Raw genomic sequence first — 19,878 nt, 5'->3', positions numbered from 1 at the left:
GGCGCTCAACGTTCTGGTCTTCACCGTGTCAGGCTCTTTCTGCTGTGATCAGCGCTTTCAGTTTGTCCACCATGACCGTCTCCTCTCTCGCATGGCCGCACCACGGACAACTTTAATAAAATGGAGGATTCGCCAAATACTAAATAAACGGAAAATAGACATTATTAATTATGTGACAATGCATTTTTACTGTTTACCACCCACCTCAGCTCTATTACGTGTTTTAAGTTATCCTAGCATAGCTTAAGCAGGAAAGCAGCATTATTTATTAGGTTTAAAGCAACACACATCATGCTTTTTGCCGAATACACATGTAGCCTGACCATGCAAGTTTTCTCGTTTCATTCTAAACACAATATTACTACATTTCCGGTTATTTACCTAATATTTCCGCGTTAGTACATGCATATGCTAAGCAGATTTCCCACGTGTAGTGTAAAATGTACGTTAGTTTTGTATTTCTACTTACTGTTTGTACGTATTATGGGGAGGTTCGTTTGAGCAGGTTTCTTTTCTCGAAATTCTGCTCCATCAATCCCCCCTCTGATGGCTTTTAGGAGCATCCTAAAAATATTCACCATACTGAGTACCACCTTTATTTCATTTAAAACTCAGTCTCTCCATTGATGGCACTCTCATCTAACTCTTTCATCATATCTTGGTATTCTTCCTTCATATTTTCTAATTCAATTGCATCTCTTTCTTTTCCTTCCCTTTCGTTCTTTCTGAGTTACTGTTGCATTCTGTCTTTCAGTTCTACACTTACAACATTTATATGCAGTTATTATTACTACGGCTACCATTGCTACTGAAACTATTGGCATTATTATCCTTCCTAATAAACTATTTCCAAAGGTAGAAAACCATTTACTTACAGAGGAGAAACTCTTACCAAGCCTCTCCCAAACACCATCAACCTCCAGTTGGGTCAAATCTTCATGTAATTATGTAATGTTCCTTATATATTCCTCTATTCCCTTACTTTTGTCTGGGATATAGGTACAGCAGTTTTGAATTTTCAACATGCCACAGACTCCACCCTCTTTCGCCAAAAGAATATCAAGGGCAAGTCGATTTTGCAAAACCATAGATCTGATTGCAACCATTTCGGTGTCAATCATCAAGAATCTACCAGCAGTATCTGTTGATAAACGATCGACCACTGTGGACAATTTTGTGTGTATTCAGAATGACTCAAACTGAGGGTTTCAGTGCACCAAAGATATCACCTACTATCTCTGAGAAACTTTCTCTTTTGCTACGTATTAGTCCTTGTTTGACTTCGTTGATACTATTGCTTTTTCTGTCCACATGATAGACCTTGGGGAAGATGATGGCAAAGTAACAGCTACCATACCAATGTGCAGGCAACCTGTACTAGGCTTTCTTACCTCACTCATAATAGATTCCAGGTAAAACAGGATCAGTTCCACCCTTTAATCCTCATCCTCCCGTTATTTGGAAAGTATGTTCACATTCACTTGTACCAATGAAGTAATTATTATAGTTTTCATTCTACTTAAACATAGTTTCCCTTCTGAGACCAGCCCAGGGACATTGCAGCGTATGTCTCACCCTTCTCATAATTTCCTTCTCTAAAGGCCCATGGTGAGCCTGTGATTTCTGTTCAGTAGCCTTTCTTTGGAAACGTTTTCTTCTATTCTCTACCATCTCTAAAAATAATGTTCCTTCACTTAGTAAACTACATGTCAAATTATTCTTGTAAGAATATTCTATATCTAAAGGTTTAGTAATATGGAAGAACTCTCCCATATATCATGCATCTTTACTACACAAAACTTTGTTTAATTCTCTTATGATGGGTATTTCTGAAAATACTAAATCTATATTACCATATTGATATAAGAGTTTACCAGACGCGTAAAAGAGGCTACTCACAATATTACAACACACACCATAAGTTAAAGGAAGGTAGTGATATGTCACCCCTTCTGAGACTGACGAAGGTAATTGCATGCACGCATAACAATCACTCACATTCATTGTATTAATATACTCAGACAGCAATTTAGTAAAGACATTTAACAAAAAATAATCATTAACTGATTTATCATGATAGAGAATGCTTCCATCCAATTAGTACTTACTGGTGCTTTAGTAACATCATTCATTCCTTCAGTTGTTACATCATTAGTATTGTTTCCATTGTTATTCACAGAATATGTACAATGACAATTAGTAATATCCACAGACGTGTTAATAAAAAGACACTACAAAAGCAAGCTTTTATACATCTACGTTTTAGACTAGAGTTTGATTCTCCAGTTACTTCTGCTTCTGCCATTTTGGTATTCTACAAAAATACTAGTCTAAAAATGTATCAATTCTAAAAATTCTAAACATTTCACAGTTTAATCTATATGGACTCTACCCTATATAAAAATAAAAATTCTAAAAATTAAAAATGTATTTGTACTCCTACACTTCCAGGCTTTCTTCTGTACCCCTTTTTTTTATTTTTATTTTCTTTGACCCTTTCTTGAGGCTTCTGATTCAGTTTAACCAACAAGTTGCCCCTTGATTTTTCACAGTTCATTTTAAGATGATCTCAGTTTGCTTTCATCAGCAATTTCAGTGTCACTTTAGTCTTTTTCTTCGCCTGGATCTGAACTTTCAATCTCTTCTAAGATGATGTAGGTCCATTCAGGAGCTTTGTACTTTCTACTTGGAATTCTTACTCTTCTTGGTTTTTCCCACTGCTTTTCTTCCTGACTCATCTGGTTCTGACTGACTTGAGATCTCAATACTTTGCTCTGGTCCTTTTCCTAACTTTGTCTTTCTCCTCACTAAAGTGTACCTTAATCTTCTTGCTTCACTTGACCAATGATCGCCTTTTCTTGATCTCTTTGTCTGTACTATCTTTTCACCTTCTGTATCTGGTTCATAAGTTCTTTTAGTTGGTCTTTCTTTTTTCTGTCCCTCTACTTGATCTCCCTGCACTTCTGTTCTTGCTGGTTTGGCAGAGATTCCACTGGGTCCTGGTTCATCAGGAATCTCACCCTTTTCTAGTTCATCTGTGACCTCACTCTCTACAGTCTGGACCGCATCTTCTTCTTCCGGTTCTACGATGACCTCACTTTCTGCAGTCTGATCAGTAGTCTCTTCTTCACCTGGCTCAATGGAGACCTCACTCTCTCCAGGCTCGACAGCAGTCTCACCTTCACCTGGTTCAACGGCAGTCTCTTCAGTCCCAGTATCTGGTGCCCAATTTACTTGACTTGTGCTTGGCTGTGCATCATCTGTTTGTTCTGCAGAATCTGTCACTCTAGATTCTTCAGCTTCACACACTTCAGCTGCTGGTTTTCGTCTTCGTTTCACCAGTTGCTGCTTTTTGGGGTTTTCAAATGGACTTGGGACTCGGATATGGCTGGCTAGCATGTATCCAGCTTGGCAACCCTAAAACACTTCACTGCCGTGGTCATCACCAGTATGATCTGGTAGGCCCGTTCCAGCAGGGTTCCAGACACGTTTTCCTCACATGATTTTTGACTAGAACCCACTCACCAGGACTTATATCATGAGCTTGATTTCGCTGTGTTGTTGTGGCATCTTCTCCAACCTGGCGAGACACAGAACTCACCAGGTCAGCCAGTCCTCTGCAATAATCAAGCACTTGATCATCAGTTATATTCATCAGTTTGTTTGCTGGTAGAAATGCTGGTCTCATTGCTCTTCCCATTAATACTTCATGGGGACTTAATCCGGTCTTTTTGTCAGGAATTTTTCTAAGACTCATCACTACAAGGGGTAAAGCGTCAGGCTATTTCAGTGCAGTGGATGCTTACGCTTTCCCTAACCTGGATTTTATGGTGCCATTGTTCTGTTCAACTATTCAAGAAGCTTCTGGACGACTGGCACAATGCAGTTTCTGTTCAATCTGTAATGCTGCACAAATCATTCAAATTATTTAATTATTAAAATGCAATCCTCTATCTGATTCCAAAGTGACTGGAAAACCACATCTAGGGATTAACAACAGTTTAGCCACTGTCAGGCTGGCATTCCTTCTCGTAGGATAGGCCTCTGTAGACGGGCCCTGTGTACAAGGAGTCGGGGAGGTATCGGATGGTGGTGTAGGAACAGGCAGTACACTGATTCTTGGTGTTAATGAGGGTTTTATTGGTATTCCCCGTTGGGATTTCAACATGAGAGTTCTCCGGGTTCGGAACGTAAGTCTCTCCCTCGCGAACTGACTGGGTTCCGTTGTGACGTTTGGAAGGACTTCTTCTCCTAGGTTGTGTGTCGCGGCCCCCTCGCGGTCTGGTCACGGATGGTGGGGTGTTTATGGCCGTCGTCGTGGCTCCGGTGACCCAGGGAAAGGAGAGACCAAGCAGAAAGGGGCCGTTAGTTCTAGCGTCCTCAGGGAGGGCATGCACCGGGGTCCCAGGGTTGTAGTGTAGGGAGACACCACTCGTGCTCACACAATCAAGTAAAATGCGGTGCGGTGGTGAGGGGAGGAAACAGACTGTGAGGGGGAGTAAACGCGGGATAAATGGACACAAGAGGGGGAAGGGGGACGCAGGATCTCACACGGGGCTATTTACACTAAAGTACACGCTTGCTCCCTACCCAAGCCGCCATACGCTGACGTACCTGGGCAAGCCACGCTCCTCCCCCGGGAGAGTGGCACGGCGACTCGCAGGGTCGTTGGCCTCCTGGCTTCCCCTCGGTCGCTCCTCCGCTAGCTCCCAGCTGTTCGTCGGGTTCTCCGCTTCTTCCTCCGTTTCTCTCGTCTCCGGTTCCTAGTTCTCCGTCTTCACTCTTCTCCGACACTTCGGGGGTGACGTCACCCGCCATCCACATTGCTTCCTCACTTTTGGCCAATCCAGGCCGGCTGACGTATACAGTGGGCGGATCCTTCTCCTCAGTGTAAGTCCAGTTAAAGGAGCCGCGTTCTTCCTCGGCGTACTCCTCGGACTCCGTGTCCCATGGATCGGTCTGCAAAGAAGGAGGATGTGCCGGGTCAGAACCAGGTGCCCACCAGTCACTTACAGCGCACCCCCCTACAGCACGCGGGCTCACCCTGTCACAGCCTCCACCCAACTAGAAAACAAGCAGACAATAACAAGGACATATTTCAGCTCGTTGCACGGCGGCAACTTGATAAAATAAAGTTGAAGTCACGTAAATGGACCTCCTGCCTTTCCAATTGTACCCCAACTAACAACTGTTTTTCTGCCTGGATTTTGTTTGACATGTAGCACATCCATGACATAGGCTTTCTGCTGCTACCCTGAACTTTGGGTTATACCATGTCTGCTTGAAGAGTCTGATCATTGCATCTCTTCCAATATGTGCAATTCCATGGTAAACCCTTGGCCATATCGGAAAGTAAAGAATCTGGCAAAACTGGCCTTTCGTCATGATAGACCCATACCTCATCTTCTTCTCTTTTCTACAACCTGTTTTGTTCCGTTCTTCCTTTTCTTCGTCACTAGCCTCTTCCTGCATCTGCCTCACCTCATCCCATGTTTCAAGTATAGGGTTGGTAGTGAACATAAGGTGGGATTCAGTATTTCCTCTTTCAATTGCTCTGTTTATAGCTATTGTATTTTGTGCACAGAAACGCGCCAACTGATCCGCGTATCTGTTGCCTTTTGTCACATAATCATCTCCTGATTGATGTGCGGCACATTTGACAACTGCAATTCTTTTGGCAATTGTAAAGCATCCAATAATTATTTTACAGTTTTGCCGTTTCTGATTGGGGAACCTGAAGAAGTCAGAAATCCCCTTTGCATCCATAGCTGACCAAAATCATGTACCACCCCGAACCCGTACTGGCAGTCAGTGAAACCTGTTACTTTCAGATTTTTGGCAAGCTTACACGCTCTAATAAGAGCAATCAACTCTGCAACTTGGGCGGAGTTTATCCTTTTTATGCAGGATGCTTCTAGTGCCCCCGCTATGGTGCAAACGGCATAGGCAGCACATCATTTGCCCCTTGAATTTCTTAGACATGATCCATCAACAAATATTTCACAATCTGATTCTTCCAATGGTTCATCCTCAATATCTGGCCTAGGCTTGGTACAGAAATCTGTCACTTCCAGACAATCATGATCTGCTTCCTCTCTCACCTCCTCACATCTTGAATTTGGTACCAAAGTTGCAGGGTTCACAGTTGGGCACCTCACCACTGTCAATTTTTCACCACCCAAGATCACTCTTTCATATTTAGTCAGCCGACTAGATGTCATATGTTGGGTCCATGTGCAGGTTAAGAGGATCTCAACAGAATGTGGCACATACACTCTGACTGCATATCCCATTACAATCGCTTCACTTTGTTCCAGACTTACATGTGGTGGCTACTGCTTTTAAACAGCCTGGTAATGCTGCAGCCACGGAGTCTAGAGTAGCAGAAAAATATGCAACTGGACGTCGTGCCATTCCATGTTAGGGACTGCAAGTGCACATCCATCTCTCTCACAACAGTACAATGCAAATTCTTTAGTATAATCTGGCATTCCCAAAGCAGGTGCTCGACAAAGACTGTTTCGCAATACCGTAAAAGATTCCATGCTTTCCACATCCAACACAACTGGAACTTTCACATCTTTACGAGTCAACCTCTGTAGAGGTTTTACAATCAATGAGAACTCACAGATCCACTGTCTGCAATATCCAACCATTCCCAACCACATTCATACCTCTTCTTGAGTTCTTGGTGGATTTATCTTTTTGATTACACTGATTCTTTCCGGTGTCACCTTTCTGACTCCCTTTTCGACTTTGTGACCTAGGTAGTGGACTTCCTGTCTACAGTATTGCAATTTTGATGGTGACACTGTGTCCTCCTTCTGCCAAATGGTTCAGTAAAACAATTGTCTATCACACATGAATCTTGTGTTTTCGATGCCACCAATAGGTCATCAATATACTGAACCAAGACTGAATTTCCAGGCATGACTAGAGTCTCTAAACATTTTTTCAAGATTTGATTAAAGATTGAAGGAATCTCAGTGTACCCTTGAGAAACTCTGCACCATGCCACGACACGGTTTCCGAACCGGATTGCAAATAGATATTGACTTTCCGGATGCAAAGGAATGGAGAAAAATGCTTGGCACAAATCAATAATTATGTACCATTCAGCATCACAGGGTATTTGGTATTGAATTACAGCTGGACTTGGCACTATTGGACAGCAAGGCACTACAATTTTATTCACCTTGCTTAAATCCTGCACTATTCTCCGATTTTCCAAAAATCTGACAGCTCACTGTTGGAACCAGACAGACCTCTCTCTTCTCTCTTCCTCTCTGGCTTCCACAGTACCCGACATGACGGACCTCCCTCTTGAAGATCAAGCCGAAGCTGTTCGTGCCTGGCTTTCCTCCTCCTGTGACCTCGTCGCCCCTCTTAAAAACATCAAATCTGTGCGGCCCCATGAGGCCCACAGATGGTTCACCAGTGAACTTAAAGAGCTCAAACTCAATCTTAGGCGATCGGAGCGCCATTGGAGGCGTAACTACTGTCCCCTTCTCCGAATTAAATATAAATCACTACTTAACAGTTACAAAAAAGCCATTATTTCGGCGAAAACAGATTACTTTTCCGAAAAAGTTGCCCGGTCTTCTAATAAATCTCGAGAGATCTTTTCACTGGTAAAACAACTTGCCACATCTGATCGTTCTAATGTTAGTTTCACCCCATCCCTATCGTTTTGTCTTTCACTCAACAATTACTTTATCGATAAAATCACCATTATTAAAGCTAACATTCCCGCAGTTTCTCAAATTCAGATCATCCCCCCCTTCCCCCTGCCTCTTATGTTAGATCACTTCCCCCCCATCTCTGCTGCACAATTTTCCGCTCTGCTTGTTAAGGTCAAGTCGGGCTCACCAGCTGACTGCGCACCGGCTTGGATCCTTCAATCCCTTTTTTCTCACTCTTCTGGACCCCCTCTCACCCTTCTTAACTCGTCTCTGGCTCTCGGTTCTGTTCCCTCTTCTTTCAAAACCGCCACTGTTCTCCCCATAATGAAAAAACCTGGCTTGGACCCTTCCTCACCCTCCAACTTAAGGCCCATCTCCCTCCTTCCCTACTTGGGGAAGATTGTGGAAAGCCACGTCACCTCCTGCCTGTCCTCACACATTGAGAAGCATGGCCTCCTGGCTCCCCACCAGGCGGGTTTCCGCCCGGGTCATTCTACCGAGACTGTTGTCACCGCTGTCTTGGACGAGCTCAAGGGAAGGGCCGACTCCAATCTCCCCCAGGCGTTGGTGCTCCTCGACTTGTCGGCTGCGTTTGACACGGTTGACCATGCCATTCTTCTCGACCGTGTCAGCGCAGCCGGCATCAGGGGGGTAGCACTCTCCTGGCTGAAGTCCTTCCTCCAGGATAGGTCCCAGGCAGTCCAGCTTGCTGGCTTCTCCGCTCCCCCCCGCCCTCTGGTGTGTGGGGTCCCCCAAGGTTCCTCCCTCTCTCCTCTCCTTTTTAATCTTTATATTTACCCTCTTATTTTTTCCCTCCATGAGCTGGGGGTCTCCGTGTACAATTACGCCGACGACCTCCAGCTCATCTTTGATCTCTCTACTCCTGACTCCTCTTCCTTTTTTAGTTCCACCTTAGTTTTTATTTCGGACTGGATGATCACGAACCACCTTAAATTAAATCCCGACAAGACGGAGCTTGTCCTCACTGGTGGTCCCTCTAATCCCTGGTCCCCAACTTACTGGCCCCTTTCTCTTGGTACCCCCCTCTTCCAGCCCCCTCTGTCCGCACATTAGGCATCAAGGTCAGCAATGACCTCTCCATGCATTCCCAAGTTAGCTCTGTAATTTCATCTTGTTTTTTATCTCTCCGTCTCATCCGCAAAATTTCCTGTTTTTTTTCCTCCGATGCCCTCAAATCCATCATTACAGCCCTCATCACTTCTCGCCTCGATTACGGGAACGCCCTCTATTCTGGTATCCCCGCCTTTGAAATGCGCCGGCTTCAGGCCATCCAAAATCAGGCCGCCCGGCTCATTTTTCACCTTCCCAAATTCTCCCACATCACGCCCGTTCTTAAGTCCCTTCACTGGCTTCCTGTACGCTTCCGCTCTTCCTTTAAACTAGCTTGTCTAGCCTTTTTAGCTTACACTCATTCCGCCCCTCTCTTTATTGTTTCTTTGATCACTCCCTATACTCCTTCTCGGACTCTTCGTTCATCTTCTCAACTTCTCCTTCAAGTTCCCCGCTTCCGTAAAGCCCGTATCGGCGGCACCCGTTTCTCGGTTCTGGCCCCCCAGTACTGGAATAGCCTTCCATTATCTATCCGATCGATCCCCACCTACCCTGCTTTCCGAAAAGCACTAAAAACTTTTCTTTTTCTTCAGGCCTTCCCCGGTTAGTCCCTTTGGTTGCAGTGCAGAATCCGTTTTTCCTCCCCCAGCGCCAGGAAGCCGCTTGGCCACAGTGCGCTTAATTAAGTTTCTTTTTCATTTCATTTCATATTCTGTATTTACCACCAGGGTTTTTAATTCCAATAATGAGTGAATTACAAGGACTGCTCATTATTTCTTTTAGAACTCCAAGCTCAATCATCTGATCAATTACTGGAGTAACTCCAGCAATTACTTCCGGACTCATTTTATATTGTGGAGTATTTGGGTATATGGCTCCATCTTTCACTGTAATCTGAATCGGATCGACATTGCTCCTTAGGCCAATCTCTTTTCCTGTGAAATCCCACACATCTGATCTTACTGTACTTTTTAATTCTTCAGGCAAATCTTCCTCTGTGAGGAGTGAATATAATTCACTCACTTCTGCTTCATGTTTGGCCAGCCTTACCTTGTATTCAACATCCTCATCTGGTGTCATAAATGCAACACTATCCGGTGTACAACAAATGGTGCAATTCATTTTGCACAACAAATCTCTGCCCAAGAGATCCACTGGACTAGAATCACATACCACAAACCGATGCATGTCTTTGAAGTTTCCAATAGGAACTTCTTTTGGGTTTGTGACAGGAGTTCTAATATGATTATTTGCAACACCTACAACTTGGATAGTTTCTCCCGAGAGGGGCAGGTCTGGAATTTCTGCTGCTCTCACAGTAGAACGGGTAGCACCGGTGTCCAACAAGAAAGTGTTATCTTGACCTTTCACCGGTCCGTCAACAAAAGGACCTATTGATCTCTGGCAAAATATGCACCAAGTACGCACTCTTCTTCCCCCCTCAGGCACCGTCATTGAGATCATTCCCATTGCACTGCATTCAATACTGTAAAACCACTTGTCTTACCAATCTGCTCCCCTCCGTGGAATCCAGCAGTTCGCACTGTACATCTGCATATGAGCATTCACATTACATGGCATGGGAGGTTGTGTCACCTGTAACTGTGGAGGAACTACCCGCTGCTGCTAATTCCCCGTCACCTCATTCTGCATCTGTAGATTTAAATTTTGATTTGCCCCATTACTTTTCTGTGTAGATCTACACTCATTCTTCCAATGTCCAATATTTCTGCACGCATGACAAGGAAAAACATTTTTTAGCCTCCTCCCTACTCATTTTACCTTTTCCTTTACCTCCACTGGGTACCTGTCCGGCTTGATTCTGTCCTGATTGCAAATTATTATTTTCTTGCTGCTCTTACATCTTCACTTGCGCCCACATCATTTTCTCTTTCAACTTATGCCTGGAATCAATGTCATCACTACAGTATTTTGCATACCTCAAAATCTCATCTATTGTCTTGCTTTGCCAGCAGAGCATATGCTGCTGAATCATAGCACTAATCTCTGGTTTTAACCCATACACAAATCAATACACAAAATGTCCCATATCCTTGTCTCCAATACTTTCAAACCCACTGTACTGCTTAAATACCTGCAACAATCTGTCATAGTACGCATGCACTGATTCTTTTGGTTCTTGGGTTGTTCTGTCAATCTTAACCCAATCTATTTCCTTTGGGTACATTTTTCCCTTCAAGAATGTAATAACCTGATTATACTTTTTCATCTCTGCTTCCGATGGTTCTCCATTTTCTGCGTCTCTAGGATATTCATCCTTTGGCCAATCAAAAGGGATTTTGCATCCTGTCCATAAATCAGCTTGGACAACTATTTCAAAGAGACCATCCAAATCTTTCAACAAAACCTTTGAAACCTTTACAAATCTTTCTACTTGCTTGTACAACTCAACAGGCTTCTCCCTTCCCCTCTACACTTCAATTATCTCGTCTGCTATGTCTCTTGCAATTGTTTGTCTAGCAACTGATGTAAATTGGAACTGATGTAATCTTGTAATTGTAATTTTTGTGGAACTTCATGTAAAGCGCTCTGATACCTCCGGGTCTAGCCAGCGCTATGTAAAACTCCTAAATAAATAAGGTAGGGAAATTATTTGTAAAGAACAATATATCCTGTGTAGTCCATGGCATATGAACATATCCACCACCTTGAACTTCTCTCATTGGACACGCCCTTTCAACTTGCTCCGTTTCCTTTAACAGAAACTTGGAAGTTCCCTTACCAGTAGCTTCTTCTTTCTTTTTTCATCCATTTACTCCTCCATCGTTCTACGTTTCCCAATTTCTTCAAAACATTCATTAATTCTTTTATTTGCAACCTTTTGCCTGACGTATTCAAACTCTCTAGATCCTTGTCAGTAAAAGCCATTCTTTACATTTTCTGTAGCACTTTCGACTTTTCTATATCTATTCCATACTCACTAGCCGCTTCTGACAATTTCTCATGTAGATTCTTTACTTTCCAATGCTTTTACACAAAAAAAACTCCTCTTCATCCCCATAAGTCCCTATACCATCTGGACTTGTTGTACCAATGATCATTTCTTCTAGATCTACTTTCAATTGACTCACATTTATACTCTGTGGTTGAGGTTTTGGTTGTCATTTCCCTTATCCAAATATTTAATTCTTCAGGGGATGGACCTGCTGAACTCTCCTCTACTGGAGTAATATTTGGCCCGATTTATCTAGGGTCCAATTGAATACTTCTCCTAGGAGTCTGTGTTATCAAACCAGAAAACGGAAGATCTAACAACGTATTATTTGAGTTATCCTGTCTATTTTCACTTGTTACACTACTTCTTGGGAGTGACAATGTGTGTACCTTCGGTAAACTTGCTTTTTCTCCATACAGGGGACCTACGGGACCAATAGTTACTGGTACTGTCAAGGCTTCTGCATTCAGACTTGACTGATTTAGTTTCTGAACCTGTTCCATTCTTGCTTTATTCAATAAACTCACTTCATTTTCTTGTATAATTTTAGCTATTTCAGTAACTTGTGGAGTTAAGGGGGTTACCAATTGTGGAGCACTTGGAGTCACCTCCCCTGAACTTTCTTCATATGGCGGAGGTCTTTTGGTCATAATGTCTTCTAACAACTCGTCATACGATTCATTTAGTCCCTTTCTGGAAGTCTCTATATTTTTATTTTTCTCTTTACACTTGCCTCCTGCCTGATTTTCTACCATTAAAAATGGATAGAGTCCTTCTGTCACTACAGATTTTCTCCATCTTTTCATTTGGTCCTCTCGCCTTTCATAAGGGTATCTAGGCATAAAAGCTCTGAATCTTCTACCACTTCTATCTTTCTCTCACTCAAATGCCTCTACCCCCCATTCTTGTAACGCTTCATACGGCGTATGTTTAGGATTTGGCTTTAACAAATTCATTCAATTTCTCAAATTCTGAAGAATCCTGACAGTAAATTTACCATGTTCGGGGAAAGCTAACATACCATCATCTTTCTTATACTTCATCCAGTTTTCTAACCAAACTCACGTATGATACCCTCGCTCCATCATTATTTAAGAAATGGGCGTTCTTGGAGGTGGAATTGGAATTCCCTCCCTAGTCACAATTTTCTTATTATTTTTAAAGAAATTCTTTACCATTTGTAACCATCCTATTTCCTCAAACGCCTTATTCTAGTGTATCACAATGAACAGAACAACAAAACTTCTCCGTAATTCTCCTTTTCCTATTTGCAAATTTCTGCCCTATACCAGCGCAACTCACGCCAGCCGTCCAATCAGAGCTCAGCACACGCCCGCTACCTGACCAATGCCAGCGCGGACTTTTGTGACGTCAGTATTACTCCTACTACTGACCCTCCCTTCACAAAATCTTACGGCAATATTTTTCTGAGTTTGTCTTAATCAAAATCAGTTAGTGACAAAATATAAAGACAATGCTACCTTGTCTGTTCCGCTAAATAAAAAGATAGACATTTTCACTTGTCCCAAGAGAATTTTCCCTTACACTGCAAGTAATAATAACGACCAGCGTTATCTCGCTTCTCTAACCAGCTCCGGGAAGACCTATTACTCCTCTAGGGATAAAGACAAAGTTTCACAGGAAGACTTATTGGCATCAATGGTGTCCTGTTACTCCCCCGGGGATACTGCTAGAGTTTCGAAAGTGAACCATTCGCTATTTCAAACACTCTACTTAAATACGAAATTTCCCTAATTATAACACTGACAGCCCTGCGTAGCTTTTCCTTATTATTACAACAGACAAAGTACTTCTACAGTGTGATTTCTTTACCACACTATCCTAACTTCCTTCCCGGGATTCCTCGGGCAGCTCCGTACCTGTTCTTCTAGACAACATAGAACAAGACACTAACTTCTCATGTTAAGAACATATAATCAATAACCATTACCCAACTAATCAATAATTTAACCATCCTCTGCTACCAAGAAATTGATCCAGCACGAACCCAATAAATTGATCAGGGATCAATACTTAACAAAATACATTGGCCCATACACATACACATTCACATAAATCCCTTATGCGCTGGGGTCAAATTTGAATTTACTTCTATTTTATCTCTTTGCGACTTTCATGTGTAAACAACCTAAACTTATTACATTTAAACCTAAATATTCAACTTTTCCTCTAGTTGGTCGATGAACCAATTAGATGAAGAGTTGAAGGCAATGGTATTACTGTCATAATAAATCATACATTTGGCATAAATAATCACAGATTCCTGGTATGATTAATAAGGAGATTTTGTATCTAGAATTTTCAGTCAAACCATGAAATCCACACAGAAAGAGAACACCAGCCTATTGCAAATGAATAACGGAACTAAACATCAATAATACGTTGCACAGAGTGGATGGATGGAGAGACATTAGGTACAGACAAAATATAAGCATAAATCATATATCGGAGTGGATATTTATTTATTTATTTTGAAGGTTTTATATAGCGCGAAAAAGACTCTTGCAGGTATTAGAGCGCTTTACATGTCATACATTGAAAGCAAGAGTAAACATGGAAAAAAATAATTAGCATAAAAGAATACAATTATACGTGATTCAGATATAAGGTGCTCAATAGTACAGAACTAACAATTAAGATACAGTGCTCAATAATACAGACTAAGATAGATGGAGAGGCAAAAGTTTCAAAGACAAAAATACATTTGCATCTTAACTGGGCAATACAGTTTGGAGAAATACAAACCTATAAGAAAGATCTGTAGGGAAATCTACCCACAGGCCCAAATAGTGGTGGGGGCTCTCCGAGATAGTCAGAGAGCAAAGACTCAAAGGGACAGGAACGGTACAGGACAGGATCAGCTAGGCCTCTGCAAACCGATAGACAGTGACCTATCTCCCTCTCGCACACCTTCCAGCCTAAGCGTAAACCACACCCCTAAATGCACCCATTCATATACTCTAAAGTGTCATGTCCATCCCACAATAGTTGCAAATCTTCACTTTTCCAGCTAAGAGATTGGTTAATTTTTATGGGGTGGGATGTCACCCCATCCTGAGTTCATCTACTTTTTGACTACCCTATTGTTCTAAACCTTTTTACATAAGCAGGCATTTAGTTGTCTCTCACTGCTTCTTGGCAGGCACTCAACATTCTGGACTTCACAGTGTTGGGCTCTTTCTGCTGTGATCAGCGGTTTCAGTTTGTCCGCCATGACGACTCCTCTCTCGCTTGGCCCACTTGCACCACGGACAACTTTAATAAAATGGAGGATTCGCCAAATACTAAATAAACGGAAAACAGACAATTAATTATGTGACAATGCATTTTCACCGCTTACCACCCACCTCAGCTCTATTACGTGTTATAAGTTATCCTAGCATAGCTTAAGCAGGAAAGCAGCATTATTTATTAGGTTTAAAGCAACACACATCATGCTTTTTACTGAATACACATGCGGCCTGGCCATGCAAGTTTTCTCGCTTCATTCTAAACACAATATTACTACATACCGCTTATTTACCTATTATTTCCGAGTTAGTACATGCATATGCAAAGCAGATTTCTCTTGTGTAGTGTAAAATGTACATTAGTTTTCTATTTCTACTTCCTGTTAGTACGTATTATGGGGAGGTTCGTTTGAGCAGGTTTCTTTTTGCGAAATCCTGCTCCATCAAACCTGTAGAATGCATATTTTTATATACCTGCCGTGCAGTTCCACAGACCTGCACTTGAAGGTAGGCTAGGATTTGTTTTCATTTTGCCATGCTTCCCTTCAGCCTCATCAGCACCCCATCGGTGTTCACAAAAGTGATGGCGGTGGTTGCTGCCCACCTTCTTAGATCAGGGAAATGTCAGCTTTTCCCTACCTCGGCGACTGATCTTTGAAGGCAGGCTCGCCAGAAATCAGTCTCAGACCACCTCCAGACAATGGCAAACCTCTTGATATCATTCAACAAGCCAAAGCTGCAGCTGACTCCTTCAGAGAGGTTCCAATTCATTGTAGCAATCCTGGATACAGTGCAGGGCCTTAAGTCTGCTGCAACGAGTTCAGAGCATTCAGACTATGTTAGCGATGTTTCAGCCTCTGTGAGTGCGGCTCTGAGGCTTCTTGGCTTTTAGCCTTGTGGATCCTCCTTGTCAATTACACCAGCTGGCACATGCAGGCTGTGCAATGGAATCTGAATTGCCAGTGGGCCAGAATCAAGGAAATCTGTTGGATGTCATTCGAATCTTTGAGATAGGGCTTACGATATTCAGGGGTGGCTGCTTGAATTGATCAAATTGGTCCAGCAGCTATCCCCGTTCCCTCGCCCAGCCAGAGCTGATGGTGATGACAAACTCATCACTGTTAGGCTTGGAAGGTCATCTGTGGGAGGGGAAAATCAGGATTATAGTCTCTGACGGCAACCCAGCTCCATATTAATCTGTTGGAGTTGATAGTCATTCATCTTGCCTTTTAAATGCCTTCCTGCTATACATCAAGGGGAGGCTGATGAGGGTTCCCACAGACAACACCACCGCTATGTGGTACAGTAGCAAGCAGGGCAGAGTGTGGCCCTGGGTCTTGTGCTTGAAGGTGCTGTTCCTCCTGAATTGGTTGGAGCATAAGGGCTTTTTCCTGATCAATCCGGCAGGATCCTTCAGTGCCAGAGCTCAGCAGATGGTGTCTGTCAGATCATGAAAGGTGGTACAGAGCATCTGCTGACTGTGAGGAAAACCTGGCTAGATCTTTTTCCCGCTGATGAATGCACAGTGTCAAATGTTTTGCGCATTAGAGCTTCTGTGAAAATGCTTGCTAAGGGATGAATTATGGCTTGAATGGAACTCAGAATTCCTCTACACCTTCCCGCCACTGCTGCATCTGCTGTTTGTTCTGAATAAGATCAGGAATGACCAGGCCCAAGTCAACCTGGTGACTGCTGATTGGGGCAGGAGAGTGTGGTACCCTTAATTTCTAGGCATGAGCATCTGGCCACTTTGGGTGGACTTCTGTCGCAGCATTAAGACAATGTCCTTTACCTGAGTTTGTACAGTTTACATCTCCATGCATTGAAATTGAGCAGCAGCAGTTGACTGCATTTGATATGCTGCCTGAAATGGTGGATGTCATCTACCACCAGGCACTCTTCTAAAAAATATATTTAAGCCGGCACCGAAACAAATTAGTGGCCTGATGTGACATCCGCAAGAGTGACACTTTACAAGCACAATTGTGGGATTTTTATTTATATTCTGTTTTTTTGGTCCTGCAAGGCTTTACAGGAGGCACTATTTAAGGTTATTTGTTGGACCATTGGCCTTTCTACGTTTACCGGGACAACTGTCCCTTTTTAAATCATCTGTCATGATGAGCTTTATAAAAGGTTTGACATATGTACATCTGCTCTGTATGTCTTCTGACTCAATAGACTGTCTACTCTATGCCGCTCTACTCTATGCAACTCTACTCCCCTCTGCGCCACTCCACTCTGCACCACTCCACTCAATGCCATTCTAGTCTACTTTATGCCACTCTAGTCTACTCTGTGCCGCGCTGCTCTATGCTGCTCTGCTCTATGCTGCTCTGCTCTATGCCGCTCTGCTCTATGCCGCTCTGCTCTGCCATTCTATGCCACTCTGCTCTACGCCACTCTGCTCTACGCCACTCTACTCTACGCCACTCTACTCTACGCCATTCTACTCTATGCCACTCCACTTTATGCCACTCCACTTTATGCCACTCCACTCTTCTCAATGCAAATTCACCTCATTCTACACCACTCAGTGCCACTGCTCTCCACTCTCTTCCATGCGTCTCTACGCCACTCCACTAACCTTTAGCTATGCTGAACAGCAGCCTAGCCAATAGCTCTCACATAGGTGAGACCTATTGGCTTTGACAATGCCTTTTTATAAATAGGGCATTGATTGAATATTGAGTGTTCAAAGAGTCTTGTTCACATCACCTCCTTAAGGAAACCTTGGACTGCTCTGCTGTGCTATCCTGACAGAGACAAGTGGTGGAGAGCTGTACTTGGAAGACCAGTTTGGGGTCCAATTGTATTGTGTGTCAGGGCATCAGTGGTGAATATATGAGATTGCCATATCTAAGTCTTGTAGCCTCTGACTTCACTAAGATCTTGGAAACAAAGCCTCACATGTGACTTCCTCAAGGAGACAATCCCTCCATACTGCATGATGACCACTGGAATGAAGAACAAATGGTGTTTCTTATGTTTTACCAGTCAAGTTGCACCCAGAAACTGGGTAGTTGATCAAATACAGTAACAATCCATTTGTCATTGATCATGCCTTTAAACTAGTACTAGTCCACTGTTGTTGAAGATCAAGTTGGATAACTGCATGCTGGTTAATTTAACAAACCCACACAATCTTTGCTTGTTGAATCTTGATTTCAGTGCTGCTTTTCTCAGGCTTTTCCTGAAGGAGCCACAATAGAGATTGACATTGGTCCTGTGGTTTGTTTGAGAACACTATGGAGCCATGTTGTTTTGTTTGATATTTAGATTCAGCATAATCTACAGTATCCCTAAATTGATATATACATTTTGTAATATGTTCTGAATGAGTGTCTCCTCTGCTGCTTCTTTTTCAGGGTGACTGTGAAGACCATTCTAACCTTTTGTGCAGCCTTCTCCTTGGTTTTGGCTTGGATGCTTTTGTGTGTGTGGGAACAAAGGCAAAAGGAGTTCCGCACACGTGGGTGATGACTTGCGGTACTGATGGGACCATCACTTTTTGGGAGAGTTTAACAGGACACAGGTCAGTAAAATCGTTCATGGTAGCATACAAGATAGAATCCTTTTAAAAAAGGGGCCCACACCTTCCCCAATGTCATCTTCCTGCCTACCTGAGGTTCTCAGATGCTCTTTAGGAGTAAATTAATTTCTGGCTATTGCAGTTCAGTGGTAATGCAGATTTTCTAATGGCTATTTCTATCCGCAGATTCCACACCTTTAAAATATTCCCAGGAGCCAGACTGGATCCGGATAAGTTTTCAGCAGTGCTCCAGTGCCTGTATGCGTTGTCTCCATGTTGAATTTCACACAGGCCTAAAAATGATGGAGCAAAGCTGCATATAAGCCCCATCTCTGAGCACCGACATTGGTTCCTTTCATTCCGCACTTGTAAACGTGGATCTGGAGCTCCTCTCCCGACTTTGTTGGATGACTCCTTAATTTGGAAAACCTTGTACCAGGGAACATGCTTACTCCAAAAGCAAAAGGATTCAAAGTATGTAGGACGCAGATATCTGCCATAGACCTGTACAACATGTCCATATGGTGCTTGGGGTCTGGTCATGACTTGAAGTTGTGCAGTTAGTGGGCTCTTATGCACCCAAAGGCAACCAGGGAGCGGAATACGTAGCTTTAGGTCACTGAGCATAAGTGGAGGTTGCGTTTGAAACATATGTCCCGCTCTGCTCCAGGTTATTGGGCCGCTCTTGGTCACAAGGTCGGTCGATCCTGGAAAAAATTATGTTCCCGCTTGGAGTCTTTCAGTATGTTGAAGTTGAAAGCATGCCATAAGCGCAAATACCATACTGGACGCGTCCCCATTCTGCAAATCAAAGTCTGGCATGCAGTTGCAAGGGTGTCACTTGAAGTGTCTAGTGTCTTCTGACTCAGAGCCAGCGATCCATTGGGTCCCTGCCCTGGTGATGACGAGGAGTCGAACAATCTGCTCCTACCTCATTGTACTGTTGAAAGACTGTACTTAGTCTTGTAAAGTGCAAGTGAGCTAGATACTTCATGAGCTCGCCACCTAGTCCACCAACTGAAGAAGTTGCCTCATTTTATGTAGTGATGTGTAGTACAAGTGCTAGATTTACAACTGCATGCCCTGGAAACTAAAGCTAGTTGACTGATGTCTTTGCTTGGTGTAGCTTCATTTAAGCCCCTACCATTTAAGGAAGACCTTACGGACACTGTCGTGGCCATTTGGTTTAAAATGACACAGGCAATTCCTTGGTGACCCTGACTTCCTGATAAACACCCAACAGCTGAAAGCCTTGTGTGCAGCCATTCACAAGTAAAGTCAATCAAAACACTTTTCCGACGAAGCACCAGGATAGAGAGTCAAAATATATTCCTGCCTTTGCTGAGCAGATGTTTTCCTCTGCTAGTCTATCCTTTTGTTCTCTGT

At 43.1% G+C, this 19,878-nt stretch overlaps 1 protein-coding gene across 2 annotated transcripts in view; it reads left to right on the top strand.

Annotated features, from left to right (window-relative positions):
* CEP76 (centrosomal protein 76) overlaps positions 1 to 19,878 on the top strand; it is a 320,940-nt gene that overhangs the window by 239,631 nt on the left and 61,431 nt on the right. For both annotated transcript variants that reach the window (XM_078687483.1, XM_078687484.1), the window contains one exon: positions 18,329 to 18,495. In XM_078687483.1, coding sequence (XP_078543609.1) covers positions 18,329 to 18,495 — 167 coding nt within the window. The remainder of the gene's footprint in view (positions 1 to 18,328; positions 18,496 to 19,878) is intronic.

The sequence above is a fragment of the Lissotriton helveticus genome, chromosome 4_1 (assembly GCF_964261635.1).
Source record: "Lissotriton helveticus chromosome 4_1, aLisHel1.1, whole genome shotgun sequence".
Classification (NCBI taxonomy): Eukaryota; Metazoa; Chordata; class Amphibia; order Caudata; family Salamandridae; genus Lissotriton; species Lissotriton helveticus.
This window is presented reverse-complemented; position numbering and strand designations above follow the sequence as displayed.